Source organism: Coenobita brevimanus, chromosome 86, assembly GCF_032717465.1.
Source record: "Coenobita brevimanus isolate Jiangsu-jjx chromosome 86, ASM3271746v2, whole genome shotgun sequence".
Lineage (NCBI taxonomy): Eukaryota > Metazoa > Arthropoda > Malacostraca > Decapoda > Coenobitidae > Coenobita > Coenobita brevimanus.
This window is the reverse complement of record NC_137039.1, coordinates 27,888,095-27,908,295: the sequence shown is the minus strand read 5'-3', so window position 1 is coordinate 27,908,295 and position 20,201 is coordinate 27,888,095. Positions and strand designations below refer to the sequence as shown.

Here is a 20,201-nt window from a genome sequence, read left to right as displayed (position 1 = left end):
TTTCCCGCCCTTTCCTTCCCTCACGGCAGCTCTCAAGTCAAGTCTCAAGACCTGTGTCTGCCCACACCACACTTGCATATTGTGGTGTCTTTTCTTGCTGACTGGTTGCCTTATGGCCCACTGCATCATTCCAGGAATTAGGGGATCACTTTGGAGCTGAAACTGAAGGTTATAGGGATGAATAAGCAAGGTAAAAGGAACTCGGACATTGGATGTGAACTTGTCTTAGATGAATCAACAGTGAGGAACATTCTCAAGAACAAAGAGCAGATTTTACAAACTGTCAAGACTTATGGAGGCCAGCAAGTGGGCAGGCGCAGTAAGGTTGCTGATCCCACAGTTATACCAGTGGAGTGCAACCTAGCACACTACATTCACAGTTCTTTTATCATTCTTTGAGCAAAAGTCTTTCTGAAAATGATGTCAATAATGGGGAAGTACTGTAAAAGACAAAGCTAGGGTGAGGTGTCGACCATATACAGTACATTTATTTCCATTGATTCAGTGGTTTCTAATGAACAAAATTTCCAGTATGCGGCGCATTTTGTCATCCATATTCTCGCATATTGGGAGACCCCATTGTACACTATACTGTTTGCCTGAAAAAATAATTGTATTGCTTATTAGTCTTCTTTAACCCCTACGCGCCGAGAAGCAGCATATGCCACGCCAATTCAGGTGGCCGGGGTCCGCCAGGTGGCGGGTATAGCTGCATTTGTCTTCCCACCACCATTTGAACTGGCCTCCATTTCATCTCAGTACCATAGGATAGGGAGGGACTCCAGGTAGCTCATGCACGTGCAATCGTGGTTCAGTCTGTCCCGTGACTTGCTCAGGTGTGGAGCCATGTCATCTAATACATCCTTGTGTGATTCTCTCCCCCCCCCCCCCATCACGCGGCCTCATTGCATCATCCACCCCTGCCAAACTTCTGCCAGTGGATAAAAAGAAAGGGCTCAGTGATAGTGCAGTAGGGCATTTTTCGGATGAAACCGTGTTTAGTTTAAATGACAGTGGTCAGACTTCCTCTGAAAAAGGGGGGAAGTTATCACATAGAGAGCGACGTGGCACGTGCTCCTTCTCCTTTTGGCTCTGACATGCCGGAGAAGGCCATCACAATACTTGAAGAGGCAGGACTGACCAATGAGAGCAATGATTTCACCTCTGAGGAAGAGGTGGATGACCCTGGAGTATTAAAAATGAAGGAGACTGTGCTGAAAATGACAGGCAACAAGTACATAAACACCACCACTGCATCTCACCACTGCATTCCCGATAAGCGCAGCGCATTCTCTCACTGCCACGACCCTCATCACCACAGCCCAGCTCTTCAAGGACCATTTTTTCCACAACCTGGCTCTTCATATGTGGGGAGAAGGAAAACTAGGGCCGCACGTGGTGTGCGTCGCCAGCCAGCATCTTCCCAGGGAGTCTCTGCATCAGGTGAGTCATCACCCTTGTCTTCCCCCACCTCTGCCTCTCCTTTTCCTCCTCCCCTTGCCTGTGGCTGTGCCCCTGGCTGTCCCCGTTCCCATACACACGGGCATGGGCATGCACGTGGTGCAAAGAAACGTGAAGGTGGGCGAACATCATGCCCAAGCTGCCCTGGCATCGGCAAACTTGACACTTTAGTGTGGGAGGAGGGTGAAGGATTCCAGCCATCAGTACGTGCCTTTGATGCAACAGGAGCAGGTGTGGAGATGCAAGAGCTGAGGGCAGGTCCATGAACAATCCTGTCCTTCCAGGTGGTCTTTACCAAGGCCATTATACAATACCTGGTGGACAAGATGAACTTCTACCAGGCCATCTCTGTTCGCTGGCTGGAGATTTCTGTGAGCAGGAGCACTAAGATGAAGGATTGGCAGCCAGTAGAGGTGGGGGAAATGTATGTGTGGCTCGCATTGATAATGATGAAGGCCTACGTGAAAAAACATGTGCTCCATGATTATTGGTCAGTGGGCGAAATTATGCACACACCTGTCTTTGGGAAGTATATGCCTTGTGATAGGTACCTAGCCATACTATGGTTCCTTCATTTCAGCAGGAGTTATGACTTAGCACTCAGTGACAGGCTATGGAAAATAAGGCCCATCCTTACCATGCACAAGGAGTTGCAAGGCTTTCCCAGCCGTTTCAGAAAGTTGTTATTGACCAGTCACTTGTTCTGTTCAAGGGATGCATATATTCAGTATGTGCCACGAAAATGTCACCAGTTTGGACCGAAGTTCTTCATCCTATGTGACTGCCAGACTGGGTATGTGCTAGATGCAATGGTGTATTGTGCTACAGATGTTGATATACCTAATGACAATCCCCATGGTTTTTCTGCTGCTGTAGTGAAAGTGCTGATAGACAGGTATTCCAGCAGGCACCACATACTGTACACGGATAATTATTACACCTCCCCCATGTTGACAGACTATTTGCATGAATGTGGGACTGGGTCCTTTGGAACTGTCTGTGCCAGTAGGAAGAATTTTCCAATATTCCCTGAAAAAAACGAGAAAGGTGACCTGCTAACTCGGAAATGTGGTAACATGTTGGCCATTCACTGACATGATAAGTGGAAGGTAAACATGTTGACCACAGTTCATCAGGGGGTTATGCAGGACCCAGGCAAGACACTTTAGGACCAGGGAACCCATGTTCAAGCCAGATGCAGTTAATGACTACATCATCATCATGCAGCTCGTTGATAAGTCAGATTTGCAGATAGGTGAGATAGATTGCCTCCATAAATCCTGTCATTGGTACAAGAGGACAGTCTTACACCTTTCTGATATTGGGATCCTGAACAACTTTATACTTTTAGGGAGGTTTGTGGTAAGGGTCCCTCTATGGGAGTTTGAGAAAGAACTTGCACGGGAGCACTTTGCAAATTGTGGAACTGTTCAGGGCATAGGTGCAAGGAGGGGATTGTATCAGACACTGACTGCAGACAGGTTTACTAACGCACAGTACCTCTTATGTCACCGTCTTGTGGACCTCGGTCAAGCACCTGTAGGCTGTGTGGCTTACAGGTGTTGCCACGTGTTTGGCACAACAAAACATAGGCCTCAAAAACATGAGGCAACTCACTATGAATGCAATGAGTGCAAGGTGGCACAGTGCCCTAAGTGCTTTTTTGACTACCACTGTGAGCTTGAGTTCTAAACACAGGTGTGGGGGATATTGTAAATAGTGGACAAGTGTGTGTGTGTACTCGGGCAGTACCGCGTGCTGCAAATTGAGCGAAAAAAAGCATGGCCAAGTAGTCACGTATCAGTTGACCATCCAAAACATTCAAGATGGTGAAGGATGCTGCTCAAGCACTGACTGAAGAAGCTTATTTGATAAAGTTTGTATGCTCATGTGAATGAAACTCCATTTTAACACATTAATAACCATTTTTGTATACGTGATGATGATAGGAGACCTTATACTTCGCCTTTGCTTAAAGTTAGGTGTTTCGTCACCAACACGTTCATAGCAGTTTTGCAAACAGACCTATAAACTAGTCACTGTACCCAAAGAATCTTTAACGTTTCATTACTTAACACAGTGAATATGGTGAAGTTCAGCATAATCCCTCCAGTAGTGATGAGAGCGATAGTGAGGCACAGGATGAGGCCCGTGCAGAAGAGCTGTGAGTGTTTTGATTCAGCTCTCGTGGTATGGCCTTGGGTACCACAACAACAGTTCGCATTATCTACCCTCTGTACAATGCAGTGAAGGTCTTGAATTTTCATAATATACAGTATTACTCCTGCATGTTTCTGTTGTAAGTTTTTCTTTTGTATTTTAGTTAGGGATAGGTACTGGTGAATGAATAAATGAAAATTCAGGATGTGTCACCCATAAAGCCATTTTAACATGGGATCCTATGCTTCACAAAGTGCGAATTTATAAAGTGTTTAGTGAGTAATTACGGCGCTCCAGTCGGATTGAGCCGGTGAAGGTTTATATCCAAGGGATGGTTGGGGTGTATTGCTCACGTAATGCCACTGAGGGATGAGTGAGGCTGGTCACTCACATCTTAAATGTCAGGACCAACTTGCCTAGCCCTGGGCTGCTATGCCCCTCGTGGGGCGAGGCAGAATTGGATGATGATTTTTTTTTTTTTTTTCATAAATGATAATGAATTTGTAAAGGTTATCCATCCACCCATCCATCATCCAGTCCTACATTGCCCCATGAGGAGCGTAGGAGCCCGGGGCTAGGCAGTTGGTCCTGACATTTAAGATGTAAAAGTTATATGTAAAGTAAAGGTTGCAAATATCTTGCATCACCCAAACAGAAATGGAAGAAAACCCAGTGTACTAGTATGTCTGTAGAAAATTACTTTCTTGGGCAGAACTTCTCTCTCTCTCTCTCTTTTTTTTTCTTTCTCTTGAAATTAGTTTGGAAAATATGTGATAGGCACCATAATTGTGATATGAAGTGCAAATATTATAAGTGCTATTGAACATAAGTAGTAAGTACAGGGTGTCTGAACAGTTACTGTGCAGAAATGCATAAATAGAAGTACAAGTGTAGACCTCATAGTCAACCATAGTGCGTGCAACCTGCGGGAAAGTTATTATGGAAAATGCATCATTGCTGAAGTCTTTTCTCAAAGTGAATACAAAGTGCTAAAATTTTTAGGCAATCACGGGAAAATAAGTACAGTGCAGGCAAACATCGATTTACAATACCCTGAGATGAGATACCCCAGAATAGTGATGGAGGTAGAAATATCATCCTACCTCTCCTTACAATAGCTGAGCCCCATTTTAACAATGGGTTTATATATATATATATATATATATATATATATATATATATATATATCTATCTATCTATTGCCAGACGCCTCAATCCCGTTTGGGGTGGCCACAAACAAATTGCCTCCAAGTCACCCTGTCCCCCGCCATTTCACTGCCCTGCTCCCAACTCACACTCCCCTCTCTCATATACCTCTCCACCCCATCCCTCCATCTCATCCTCGGCCTCCCCCTCCCTCTTCCCCCCTCCACCTCACTCACATACACTCTCTTCGTCAGTCTCTCACCCTCCATCCTCTCCACATGGCCAAACCACCTCAGTGTGTTCCTCATAACGCTTCCTATCACATCCACACCACAACGCTCCTTTATATCCTCATTCGTCAACCAATTTTGATGATATTTTAGACTTAAATTTTGTATTTAGGTTGATTTATAAACTGTTTTTAGACTTAGATTAATGAGTTTTAGTCATATGTGGAGTGAACACTGTCCTTTGGGGTACAGTTTCTCACCCATCAGATGAGGTACAAAACTGTGGACAACTAGATGACTCAACAAAGAATATTTTTCATGTCTGACCGTTGAACATCTAACCTATAATGGAGTACATAATAATAATATATAATAAATATTAATAATTATGAAAGCCTTAAATAGTAAATATTTCCTGCATTGATGAAAACTGTGACAATAAGAAATTATGTGTTTACATTTGGGCTGTTCAAGGGAGAACACTTTGAAAATACAAAGGAATTTCTAAATAAATGTTGGAAAATAAGAGAAGAAAATAAAGCTCAGCAACCAGAACAGTAACTAAAACGTCATAAAGAGGGGCCATTGAAAAGGCTGTCTTGATCATGTCAAAACAACGATTCTCCGTCACAACAGTTTGCACCTTGGATGATTCTGTGTCATTCATACATTATTATTATGCATAACAGATGTGTATTTAATTGTCCCAGGACCATCTGATGGTGGAATTGTATATAGTGCTGATTTTTCTTCTCTACCAAGCTTGAATACGAGTTGGAGATCGCATTCTTCAGCGACCTTGACTGGGTACAAGCAAGACGGAAGCTATTAGGCCAATAGATTGCCTATGCACTTGTTTTTGGACTCGTTTGGATGGGTTTAGGACTTGGGGGGGGGGGGACCCAAGGCTCAAAAACACATCCCTATACTGTACTGTACAGTACAGTATGATGCCCCGCCTAGCGATGAGTTTTTATGTAACTAATTGCATCTTTTAACTGGGGTCTGCCTGTAAATATTTATTTTTCACCTTTTAGTGTATCCGTGTCAGTTCTTCCACACACCGTTACAGCTGGAAAACCAATGACGAGCCACATGTACTGGGTGATGATTCATACGTGTGGTGGTGAATATGGAAAGTGGAGGAAATGAGTGAGAAAAGGGACAATGTTTTGCAAGGTCAGCCAGTGTTACAGTCACATCACTCTGACAGCCCGGTTAGTGCTACCAACATCAGGCAGGGCGCTAGGTTTCCACAGCCGAAGCTGGACCCAAGCGCTGCTGTGCGAACACAGCCCCCATTCTTCATTTCAAAATACTCTTCTTGTCCATGCTTATCGATGGGACTGCCTGCAGACCTGGGGATGGTTTCATTTGCAAGACAAAGTGTTGATGAGTAATATGGTTTTTAATTTGTATCCCTAACTGTTGTACTTTCCAGATATGAAGGTTTGAAAACAGGTTTTCTGTCTATCTATCTGTTGCCAGATTCCTTAATCCCATAAGGGGTGGCCACAAATAAATCGCCTCCATGTCACCCTGTTCCCCGTCATTTTGGGGAAATCGTCCATAGTGAGAGCACATCGGCATCAAAACAATGCTGGCATTTAAGGGTTAATGAAAATTCATAAAGCTGTGTGTGCTGTGGTGGTTAGGTGGTAGACAAGTGAATAACTGATCATCAAATAAGATTCATCCCAGTGCATAAATTAATATTAGTTCATTGTTGTAGCTGATCTGTTATTTTAATTTTTGTCTCGTGTTTTCTCTCTTCTATTAGGCAAAAGTTGGATCCAAATCGAAATGCCATTGTGGTAAAGCAGAAGCCTGGTCATGTCTTCCACAACCTTCTTGCCAAGTACCGTGCTCTGGGCTGGGGTGGAGTCACTAAGAATGATCTCGAAAGGTGAGGAATGGTCAGCTGGTCCTAGGGATCACTATCTTGGCCCTTTTGTCAGGTTGCATGCTGCAGGTGAGTATGGTAATTTTTTTTAAGTAACAAGAGTAAAATCTTTTGTGTTCCATCCATCTATCAGGTGCTTAAGAGGAATATACCCTAGAGATGGGATGCTTAAGAACAGGGAGATATGTGTTAACAACAGTATCATAGTGTAGATTGTTGGATTGCTAGGTGAAGAATGCATGTATATGTACTGTACAGTTAGGTGATGTTTGTAACAGTTGAGAGCATAGTGCTTCCATGAGGTGAATCTACATGGATTGACAAGTCAGATGGTTTCCTGTAATCCAGGAAACCGTTTTACAGTAATATATTGGATGGCAAGCATGGAACCAGCAGATGGACACAGTAGTGTAGTGCAGTAAGGTGCTCCAACTGGATGTGATCCTTACAGATCTGATTTCAAGGAATGGTTGAGACTGAGTGATTGCATAATACCACTCAGAGAGGTGCCTGGTCAGTCATGTGTGAAATGTCTTCAACAAGTGGTCTCACCCCAGGCTTCTTATGCTAAAGCTGTATATTTAATTCCATCCATTTAAGTGAGATCCACTGAACTAGGTAACTTAAAATGATCAGGTTGCAAAGGTTTTGTTCTGAGTGGTAATGTAGAGTTGGCTATTTTTACCTGATGAAACTGGGCCATTCCCATGAAATTCAGTGAACTGTTGTTATTGGATAGGAAGGAGCCTCTTTGATTACTGATTAAATTAGCCCCGCAGTCTAACAACACTTTGTCTGGTTAGCTATTAATTGAGCTACAAGTGGTTAGGATCATCAAATAGGTTGGAAGAAAAGTGTTCTTAGTGCTGTATTATACACTATACTCTTCAAATCTTGCTCAGGAGTTGGAATGACTGATGCTCTAACCAGTTTCTCCATCATTGCTGGATAGTTTAAATACAAGAGAGGTAAGGTCATTCATTCTTACTACATACTAGCATGTGATGAGTAGACAAAGGAACTGCATCCATAGCCCTCTTGTTATGGCTGCAGCACTTGGATATGTAATTCAGCCTAACACTAGACAATTATGTTCATGTTTGAGAAATCCTGGCAGTCAGAGGCATCAAAAACTTCCATGAGTAATTCTTTCTTTGCTGTTGGTACATCTGGGAATTTAATTTGAGCTAACACCAGATGATTTTGCTGTTGTGAGAAATAAAACTCGAAGGGTTAACAGTGCAACTGTGTACTGTATTATGGTTGTAGTTGGCAGTTATAGAATGGTTTCACTTACCTCTAAGACACTCTAGTCCATGTTATAGTGTCATCAGAGCCTGGTATCTGTACTTTGCAGAAGTGGAAGGCATTAATGTAAGTTTATGTTGTAAGTTGCCTTCATAACATCCTTTTTTTGCTGTGACATCCATGGTAAATTAGAGGAAGTTGCCTGTTACAGTTCCCCAATTATCAATGCCAGTTACCTGTGTAAGGAAAATGTTAAATTTTGGAACACATTCCCAACTTGTGATGAGTATTGTCAGTACTGTAACAAGTATTCACATCATGTTTTTACAGTACTGCAGTTATGAAGAGGCAACATTGTATATTTCCCTGTTCTTGCAACCCCAGGTTCATCTGGGTATGAACCCCGTGGACAGCAGGAGTCTGTCTCTTCATATGTCTTAATAACTTTGAGCAATGATATATCCATTGCTGAGATTTAATTTGTTAATACATTTTATGTTGACAGGAAACACCGTGACCTTAAGTACTGGACTGCTGTACGAACCAAGCACCAAGTCAACCTTGGCATGAAACGCAACAAACTATTCAAGACACAAGGCAGAGGCACAGAAGTGTAAGATACCGTAGTGTGAAGTAGCCCATGAGTTAAATACTTTTGGTTACATTTTATAATGTAATTATCAGAAAGAAAATATAAATCATCTTAAATGCCAGGACCAACTTGCCTAGCCCCGGGCTCCTACGCAGCAACGTAGGATTGGATGATGGATGGATGGATGAAATACAAATCGCCTCCAGTTTAGAAAGTACAGTAATCCCTCATTGATCTGAACATAATAGAGGCAAATGCATGTCTGGATAATTAACACTATTCCCCCACCTATACCTAACCTATTTGAGTATTTGTACAAGACCTGTGCTTAATTTGGCAGGGTTTTCTGGTCATTCAGGCATATTTAGACATCAGAACACACAAAGGAATATCCAAAATAATGCTAAACCAAGAAAACCATGCAGAAAGAAAGAAAGAAAGAAAAAAACTGAAAACCAAAAAACACCCTACCTAAACAATACTCCTCCTTATTTTGGCAGTGTTTTTTGGTCATTCATTCAGCCATATTTTGACATCAAAACATACATAGGATTATCTCAAAAAAAAAAAAAAAAAAAAAAAAAACCTGCCTACACACTACTCTAAGTACAGTCTGTCTATCTGTCTATTGCTAGATGCCTCAATCCCGTTTGGGGTGGCCACAAACAAGTTGCCTCCACGTCGCCCTGTCCCCCGCCATTTCACTGCCCTGCTCCCAGCTCACACCCCCCTCTCTCATATACCTCTCCATCTCATCCTTGGCCTCCCCCTCCCTCCCTCCCTCCACCTCACTCACATACACTCTCCTCGACAGTCTCTCACTCTCCATCCTCTCCATATGGCCAAACCACCTCAGTGTATTCCTCCTAACGCTTCCTATCACATCCACATCCACACCACAACGCTCTTTTATATCCTTATTTGTCAGCCTGTCTGTCCATGTGACTCCACAGGCTCCTCTTAAATAACTCATTTCCACTGCTCTCACTCTTGACTTGTGCCCATCCAACAACGTCCAAGCTTCACATCCATACGTTAGAGTTGGTATCACAATACTGTCATGTAGTAACTTTTTCACTTCCATGCTCACTTCCCTGTTTCTTATCACTGCTTTCAAAGAACCAGCAACCTTTCTTCCCTGCTGTACCCTTGCAAGGACTTCACCCTCCAAACCTCCATCCTTACTCATCACACTACCCAAGTACTTAAACGTACTCACATTTTCCAATTCTTCACCATCCAACCTCACTGTACATTCACTGACTTCACCTCTCTCAAAGACCATCACTTTACTCTTCCCTACATTCACCTTTAGATTCCGTTTCTTACACACTCTCCCAAACTCATCCACCAAGCCTTGCAGCTCCCCTTCGTCTTCACTCAGCAACACAGTATCATCTGCAAACAACAGTACAGGGAGTTTCCAAACACTACCCTCTCTCACCAGGGCCACTCCAACATCCACTACCCTACCTTGTACCTCTTTTATTACCCCATCCATGTACAGATTGAACAACCATGGAGACATGACACATCCCTGTTTCAACCCAACCATCCAAGAGAAAAATTCACTCAGTTCACCATCCACATGCACTGCAGCCTTAGCACAATCATACATACTCTTCACAGCATTCAACAACTTCCCATCTACTCCATATATTCTTAATATTTTCCGCAATCCTTGTCTATCCACCCTGTCATATGCTTTCTCCAAATCCATGAAAGCTGCATACAACTTCTTTCCCTTCTCTAGAAACTATTCCACTAAAGATCTAAGAATGAACATCTGATCTACACAGCCTCTTCCCTTCCTAAAGCCTCCCTGTTCTTCTCCAACTAATTCCTCTGTTCTTTCCCTAACTGTGTCAATAAGTATCCTACCATACACTTTTCCTATTATACTAAGAAGACAAATGCCCCTATGATTACCACACACTTCTTTTTCCCCTTTTCCTTTGTACAAGGGAATAATTATACCCGACTTCCAAACCTCCAGAACTCTACCTTCCTCTCAGGCCAGTCTGTACATCTTCCACATCCATTCTGCTACTATCTCTCCCCCATGCTTCAACATTTCACCACACAGTCCATCAATTCCTGGGGCTTTCCCCAATTTAACTTTCTTCATTGCTTCCACAACTTCTGTCCTACGGATTTCTTCATGTCTTCTCACCTCCCTCCTTCTCCCAGCCATTCCCCAGCCACTTATACTCGCATCACTTCCATCCTCTACGTTCAACAATTCCTCGAAGTGTTTTCTCCATCTGCTCACTTTTTCTCCCTTCTCCACTACAGTACCCCTCCTAATTTTGGCACTGTCTTCTGGTCATCCTGCCATATTGAGACATCAAAACATATCCATATTAATGCAAAATATCAAGAAAACAATGCATAACCAACAAAAATCTACAAAAAATCCGAAGTTTGAAAATCAGTTATCTATGACAAGTGAGTGCTCCTGGGGCTCAAAAAAAAAAATTCCACAGCCAAATATGCCACCAGAAATTGGTTATGTTGGTATAAATGGTATACCATCATCTTCAATGGTGTTTATACTATAAGCTAATAAAAACATATAAATCTGATACCTAAATGTACAGAAATGCAGTGAGAATAAAGTTTTCAAGAGTAATACTTGCCTTCGTATAACTTCCCACCATCATAGTGCAAAATTTTGCCGGCACCTTTCAAGAGGTAAGCATATGTTTAGATGCAGAATTTCATGAGCTTTTGCATGGATTTTGCGCAATTTCGATATGACCAATAGTAGTCTAATAAATTGCAAAAATCTTTGATAACTCAGGAGTCAGTGTTATCACCACGGAGGAGGGTAGGGAGTGAGGGGGGAGCCGGGAGAGTATGGAGAGGGACGGGAGGGGGGGAAGAAGTAAGGCCGTGGGCAATATTCTCCCCCTTCTGTCAACAGGCGGACAGGCGCTTTTACCATACTTTTACACGTGGTTTTCGGACTGTTAGACACCGAGAGGCCATGCGGAAACACAACTCATGGTAACCTGGGGACATTTGACATTCAGTAGAGAGGCAGACGGCTGCTGTCACCGAACATGTACTTGTGGCTTGCAGTCTGTGTTCAATGGTGGTGGCATTTGGGAAAGACTTAGCCCAGTGGCTGCGCAACACTAGACATTTGGTGGGGATACGTACGGACGTTTTGACACTGCTTGCGGGTTACAGTTGTATTACCCGGGTGCTGGAGGTTTGTTGGATGTGATCGGGCATTTGGAAGTGGAAAGTAGAGTGACACAGGGAAGGAAAGTAGATAGTGCTATGAAGGCCTTGATATGAAACAGAGGCTTGAGTGTTGCAGCTGCTTGAGGCTTACATGAAGGAGTGTTAGTGCAAACTTTAACAAAGGATGTCCATCCATCCATCATCCAATCCTACATTGCCCCAAGAGGAGCGTAGGAGCCCGGGGCTAGGCAGTTGGTCACGACATTTAAGATGAGAGTGACCAGCCTCACTCATCCCTGAGTAGCAATACATGAGCAATCAACCCCAACCACCCCTTGGATATAAACCTTCACCGGCTCAATCTGACTGGAGCATAATAATTGCCCACTAAACCACCAGGTGCCAAAATTTGGTTATATGGTTACCACCCAGCATAGTAAATGGTTTCCTGGTGTACAGGAAACCATTTGGCCTGTCACTCAGTGTAGAGTCACCCACAGGCAGAAGGAAAAGCAAAGAATGAAGGAAAGAAAGACAGAAAAGGAAGTGTAAAGTCACCCGTAGGCAGAAGGACAAGGAAAGAATGAAGGATAGAAAGACAGAAGAGGAGGGAAGGAAAGAAGGATGGAAGAGAGGAAAGGGCAGACACCCGAGAGCAGCAATATATTGAGTGAGTGGATGCAGTGGAGATGGGACTGCAAAAGAATGTACGTGGAGTACAGAGAGTGGATAGGATATGAAGTAATGTGATTCGTGAAAGATATGGAGTGAGGAAGTCTTTGGACACCAGAATCGAAGAGAGTGTACTGAGATGGTATGGTCGTGTGGAGAAAATGGATAACTATAGTGATGAAAAAGGTATATCTAAGCAGATTTGAAGGAGAGAGGAGGTGAGGTAGGCCAAGGAGAAGGTGGATGGATATGGTGGATGAGTGTGTGAGGAAGAGAGATATGGAAGTTGGTGAGGCTAGGGGACTGACAAGAGATCTAGCTGGCTGGATGAATGTTGTGAGAAGTGCATAATATGGGATTTGGCACCCTTTTTTAACATGACAGCATCGTGATTGACTCGGATACATTTATGTGAAGCCACAGAATGTGGTAAATGTTTTTGGCATATCAGATAGAGCCAGGATTCTGCGCACTTGAACGATGAACGAATGGAAGTGTGGCCCATTGGATTGGGCAAACTTGTGCTGTCTGGACGTTGCTACTCCTCACTCTGCTCTAGGGTGAGACAGGAGGTCCTGATGATGATGATGATGATTCAGGACTTACGTGACTAGTATTTTATAAGGCATTACGATGTTGACATTGTAATCTGGTTTTTCGAATAAATGTATCTGTACACTAAAAATGTTTTGTCTTATTCATTAGCAAAACTGTAGAAGTTCTGATTTATCATTATACATACGTTAAGAGGACATTGGATTGAGCAGGCTGGAAGAATTTTTGCAGGGAGGAGTGAATGACAAGAGTTTGGCCCTCATGTTTTTCCCAGTGATGTGACAGTGATCAGAATGAGCAACTGATAGTTAATGTATGCTCAAAAATTTTTTACACAGGGAGTAGTTGGGGTAAGCAGCAAGCAAGTGAATCTATCCCTGGACAATATGTTTGCATGTACAGTATCTAAGTAAGATGTGGCAAAAGCTGCAGGTGGCTGTGTACCATAAGGTTACTGTGGTATGTGCAGGAGTGACGTATGATTTTGTCATAGCAATTAGCAAGATAACAGAAAGTACGATATCATGTACATTGTTTTGTTTTGAATTGGTAAAAACATCAGTAAGTCCTATGCTGTATGGATAAGCACTGCAGGGGTGAAGTCTACTCAAGGGGGTTTGGGGATATCACCCCCCCCCCCCAGTAAATATGACAAAATGGAGCATTGTAGGGCAATTTTGGACAATAAAATGGAAAAGAAAGACAGTAATTTTGACTACTAAAATGTATATCTCCAATATACGATTATCAAAGACTTTTCCTTGGTATTCAAGGGTGTGGCAACCTGTTTATCATAAATGTTAAAGGGGTTGTGTCAAGGTTTTGGGAACCAGTAAGTCTGTTATAAAATATTCAGTGTAGAAATGGAAGCATGGGCTACTTGCGGGCTGTGTGATAGATTAAGGGTCTGAAGGACTGGTTGAGGAAGGACTTAAACTGCTTGGAGGAAATATTTCCATGAAAATCGGGGCATTCCTACCTTGGATGGCTTTTACTTAAATTGTCATTCACAGTATATGGTTAACATGCCCTTTAAAATGTGGGGCACATCCTGATGTTGAGGTAATATATGACAGTAATATCCAGTATTTTCTTGCAGCTATTCGTACTTACTGGGACTGGCAAGAAGGAAATGTTACTTTTGATTAGCCTTACCATGGTTACATATGACAATATTAAATACAAAGCATCCATCCATCATCCTGTCAAATGTTACCCCATGAGGAGAGTAGGAGCCCAGGGCTAGGCAAGTTGGTTCTGACATTTAAGATGAGAGTGACCAGCCTCACTCATCCCTGAGTAGTATTACGTGGCCAACCACCCTGCGGACATGAACCTCCACCAGCTCAGTCCGATTGGAGTGCTGTAATTACCTACTAAACTACCAGGCACCAAAATTTGATTGTATGGTTATCACCCAGCGTAGTAAATGGTTTCCTGGTGTACAGGAAACCATTTAGTTTGTCACTCAGTGTAGAGTCGCCCATAGGCAGAAGGAAGAGGAAAGAATGAAGGAAAGAAAGACAGACGAGGAAGAAAGGAAGAGTGGAAAGGGTAGACACCCAAAGCAGCACTACATAGAGTGAGTGGATGGAGAGCGTCCCCACCTACCAATACAAATGAAATTTGTCATGGACTGTGGCTTCAGTGTGTTACTGTAAATCTTCTCTATCTATGGATACCATCTTCCCTGGAAGAACAGACCAATCACTAAGCACTTTGCAAAATATCATCAGGAACCAACTAATGAGAGATGAGATATCACCAGTTTGGGTCAGTGAACATAATGGCAGGTAAATATGGTACAGAAGTGAACCCAGTGAAGAAGGCATGAAATTCATCTGCATCTGCCAGGTATTAGTACTGTACAAGAGCAATGTTGTAACTCCAGGCTCATCTGAATGTGATTCCAGTAGACTGCAGACTAAAGGTGCTCCCCTTCTGCTGTCCACCATCCCCCTTTCATGGGACTGGGAGGAAGCTGAGAGGTGTCTACATAACAAAGCAACAAAGTTGCCTAGCTATGTCAGTGCCACCACATGAAGGTGCCCATCTCTAGCACCAGCTACAAGGTAATATACTGTATGGTATATGAAATAACTAAATACAATATTTTGTGTCAGATGCACTGGATTTAAAAAACCACAATCATTTGTCCATACTTTGCATCAGAATGGCAAAAGCATGAACCTTGCCCCTATCAGCCACACCTGCTAGAACATCAGGCATCCACTTGGTTATGTGGTTACCACTTGGTACTGGAGATGGTGTTTGGGGTTACATAAAACCATTTGGTACAGTATATCACTCTAGAATACACTTAAAGTGGGAGAACTATGAACAAAACCAAGTGAACTGGGCCCCTCATTTACTCATCATTCAGTCTCATAATTCAAGGATCCACCTTGCAGGCAAGTCATCCATACATTTTTCTTATGTGCACAGAAAAAGAGCTGCAGAACTGAAACTTTCAACTAACAAAAAATAATGCCATAATAAAAATAAGTACATACCAATTGGAAAATGTGAGTACGTTTAAGTACTTAGGTAGTGTGCTGAATAAGGATAGAGGTTTGGAAGGTGAAGTACTTGAAAGCATACAGCAGGGAAAAAAAGGTTACTGGTTCTTTGAAAGCAGTGATAAGAAACAGGGAAGTAAGCATGGCTGTGGAAAAGTTACTACATGACAGTATTGTGATACCAACTCTAACGTATGGATGTGAAGCTTGGACGTTGTTGGAAAGACACAAGTCAAGAGTGAGAGCAGTGGAAATGAGTTATTTAAGAGGAGCCTGTGGAGTCACATGGAGAGACAGGCTGACGAATGAGGATATAAAGGAGCGTTGTGGTGTTGATGTGGATGTGATAGGAAGCGTTATGAGGAACACACTGAGGTGGTTTGGCCATGTGGAGAGGATGAAGGGTGAGAGACTGACGAAGAGAGTGTATGTGAGTGAGGTGGAGGGGGGAAGAGGGAGGGGGAGGCTGAGGATGAGATGGAGGGATGGGGTGGAGAGGTATATGAGAGAGGGGGGTGTGAGTTGGGAGCAGGGCAGTGAAATGGCGGGGGACAGGGCGACATGGAGGCGATTTGTTTGTGGCCACCCCAAACGGGATTGAGGCATCTGGCAATAGATAGATAGACATACCAGTATATGACTTATACTGTGCAACTCCATACATAACCTATCCATCTATTTTCATCCTGCCCACTATATTGTGTCCTCAACATCCATAACTTGCTTTCCCTCATATTTATTTACAATATTCATCCACCTTCACTGCCTTCCACACCTTCTAGAACCCTCAAACTCAAACATACTTTTCTCACCACCATTCATAAAAGTCATATGTTCATACCATATAAACACACTCTTCTACCTGTCTGCCATACGACTTCATACCCCACATCTTATATGTATCTGTACAGTAAACCCTTGATACAACGAACTAATTGGGGGGAGGGGTCAGTTGGTATATCCGAAAGTTCGCTATATACGATGGGGTCGGTATTCCCGAGGGATTAATAATAATAATAATAATAATAATAATAATAATCTGGCCTTTTGTTTCTCAAAAGCGCCACTTCTTCCTTTTGGGAATTCACTAGCGCTCGTTATTTTTACAATTACAAGAATTGTGACATTTCTTGTATATAATACAAGCTACATCATATATACATGAAAGTGGCAAAAATTAAACCCTATAATCATCTGTCATAGTACCTCTCTCTAGGTTGTAGCATTTTGAAAAAAGAAAGGCTTTCAGCTGCCTCTTAAAGGATTCAACAGTAGAGAGTTGTCTTATGGACAATGGCAATCTGTTATATAATCTAGGGGCTCTATATGCAAAAGAACGATCAGAGAAAGATGACTGGTGAATGGCTCCTGGCTCGTCAAGACGCAAGGAATCATCTTCACTGCGTAACATCACACCCGGGCGTGTCGATGGGAGTTTTAACAATTCAGCAAGATACTTCGGTTCACCAAACTTAAGAACCTTGAATGTAATAAGACACAGTTTAAATTCAATTCTAGCCTTTACTGGTAACCAATGCAACTCAATCAGAAACGGGGTAGTTGAGGTTCTCGGGGGGAGACCAAAGATAAGCCGTGCCGCCCTGTTCAACACAGACTGAACTTTTGTTAGTATATTATTTGGAAGACCAACCCACAGTGAATTACAATAATCAACACGAGACAAGACCACTGCATGGACCAATGTTACGAGGCACTGTCTATTCAGGAATCTTCTCACAGAATACAGATTTCTGATATGCAAGTTACACCCTCTTACAACCTGATTAATGTGTTCTTTGTAATTTAACTTAGAATTAAAATAAACACCCAAATTTCGAACAGAACTGACTGGATGCAGCTGTGACACGCCAATGTTCAAAGCCAGGGCATTGTCAGTGTCATCACCCCTTCTGTTTCCTCTGATGATGATGATCTCAGTTTTACCATCATTCAGCTTAAGTTTCCTCTTAGCCATCCAAATCTTAATATCAGACATTAGAGAGTCAAACTTTATCTTAGTATCGTTGATATCTGACATCTTAACATAGAGCTGGGTGTCATCAGCATAAAAATGATAGGACACATCATGAGCATCAAGTAGAGACGATAAACTACTTGTGTAGATAGTAAATAGAATTGGACCCAAAACTGATCCTTGAGGGACTCCAAATAGAAGAGGAACAGAATCAGAGCTAGCGTAATCAACAACCACTCTCTGAGATCTGTCCGACAGATACGACTTAAGGAGCAAAAGGGCACTAACACGAACGCCATAAAAATACAGATCATCCAACAATAGTTTATGATCTACTGTATCAAAAGCTGCAGACAGATCCAAAAGAACTAGGAGAGAGGACATCCCACTACAAGTGTTTGCCACCAAGTCACTCTGAATCCTTGTTAGTGCAGTTTCAGTCGAATGGTATTTTCTGTATGCTGATTGAACAACAGGAACAACTCTGTTGTGTTCCAGTAGTGGTAAGAGTTGGTCAAGTATGGCTCGCTCAATAATCTTGGATAAAAAAGACAGGTTAGAGACAGGACGATAATTTGTCATGCTCTCGACATCAAGGCCAGGTTTCTTAATTAGGGGCCTAAGCAAAGCACGTTTCTCAGACTGCACAAAATTACCTTCTAAGAAGCATCTATTTATTATGTTGCAGATAAAGTCTGCAGCATGCTCATACACATCAGTCAGTCGAGACATGTTACATGGATCGAGTGAGCAAAATGTTTTATTAAGTTCTCTGATGTAACATTTGACTTTGTTTACATCCAGTGGATGAAATGTTGAAAGCAAATGATCCCCGGTGCACCGTGGCTGGAAGTCAACTGAGTACACTTCACTAGGAGAACTGCTGTCTAAATCACTTCTTATGCGAGATATCTTACTTGTAAAAAATGAAGCAAAATCAGAAGCCAATTAGGCATCAGATAAAGAAGTTGGTTTAACAATTACATTCCTCCGACCAACCAAATTGTTCACAACTGCAGACAATTTTTTTTGATCACCACCACATGAATCAACTTTATTTTGATAATACCTAGCCTTTTGGGCTTTAACAGTGTGAACGACTGCTCTTCTCGCAAAAACATAACGCAAACGAGTTACTTCGGTCCGCTGCAAGCGCCACTCACGTTCTGCCCTTCTACGTTGTCTACGCAAAGAATTAATGGATGGACCATACCACGGAGAATTATCACGTACAGTGATTGTTTTTACTACCTCAGGACAATAATGGTCAAAAATTGACCTAAGCTCGTTGTTGTAAATATCAACCAATTCACCAGAAGAAAGACTTGAAGAATCGATGGAGTTTAAACGTTGATCAATTTCAAAACACATCAACTGGCGGTCAACATTGTTGTAATTTCTGAACCGAACTCAGGTTGCTATATAAGGCGAGTCGTTCGGTCCTATGTGCTCACACATAACCAATATACAGTATGATGGGGTCGGTATTCCTGAGGGATTACCGAACTCAGGTCGTTATATAAGGCGAGTCGTTCGGTCCTGCGTGCTCACACATAACTAACTCAGTGAAGTTTTACATGGAGAATTCAAGGGTTTATGAACTTGTACATGTAAATACAATACTGTATGAAGCTGTACATGTAAATACACTACTATGTGAAGTTGTACATATTAATACCTATAATAAGAATACAGTATAATGTAGTGCTGTTACAGTAAATTTACCATGCCAGGAAGGGATACTGTTGTCACCGTGGGAGGACGTGGGAGGCTGGGGGAGGAATTCTGGAGAGGTTTGATGCTGGCACCACATTATACCTGTACACCAGAGCAAACCACACTATACACCCATACACCATAGCACATTACACTGTATACCTGTACACCAGAGCACACCACAATATACACACCAGAAATGTACAGTATTACATGACTACTAGGGCACTGAACAGCACTGTACAAGGTTTAGATAACAATAATATACACTGTACAGTATGTACTTAACACTAAACTTTACACTTAACACTACACTGTACTGAACACTAGTCCTCGACAGACTCTGTGCAAAGAATTTCTGGTGGCTCTGATGTCACTACTGTCAGTGAGGAAGGTGTGCTGCTGCCTGATGCCAAACTTGGTAGGCTTGCTGATGAGGCTGACGCCACAGACACACTGGAGGTTTGAGACACTGTCCATTGCTTTTTCCCCACAGGCAAGGGCAATGGTTTGAAAAAGTCTGAAATTTTCTGCTGAACCAGAGTGGCCTGGTTTTGTCGCATCAGGTCCAGTTTGATCATTCTGAGCATCTCATAGTTCTGGCCGAGAGATCCCCCAGTTTTGTCAGCCAGGGCCAGCAGAGTGTCTGCAGCATCAATGCCACCAGATAGAGATGGGCCAGATGTCGCCTCCTCTTTCTCCACCACAGGTGGTTCTTGTGAGGTCAGCTCCTGCACTATCTCCTCCTCCATCTGGTGGTGGTAGCCAGGCAAACCACCATCCTCATCCAGTCACTCCTCCACTTCCTCTTGAGGGATTGAGCCTTGGCCAG

The 20,201-nt window shown here is 42.7% G+C and overlaps 1 protein-coding gene across 1 annotated transcript in view; it reads left to right on the top strand.

The window, feature by feature from the left end:
* The window catches only part of LOC145410746 (cytoplasmic 60S subunit biogenesis factor ZNF622), a 34,508-nt gene extending 24,347 nt beyond the window's left edge, over nucleotides 1-10,161 (top strand). The window contains exons 7-8 of the mRNA XM_080280849.1: nucleotides 6,778-6,903; nucleotides 8,654-10,161. Coding sequence (XP_080136975.1) covers nucleotides 6,778-6,903; nucleotides 8,654-8,765 — 238 coding nt within the window. The 3' untranslated portion in view covers nucleotides 8,766-10,161. The remainder of the gene's footprint in view (nucleotides 1-6,777; nucleotides 6,904-8,653) is intronic.
* The last annotated feature ends 10,040 nt before the right edge of the window (nucleotides 10,162-20,201 follow it).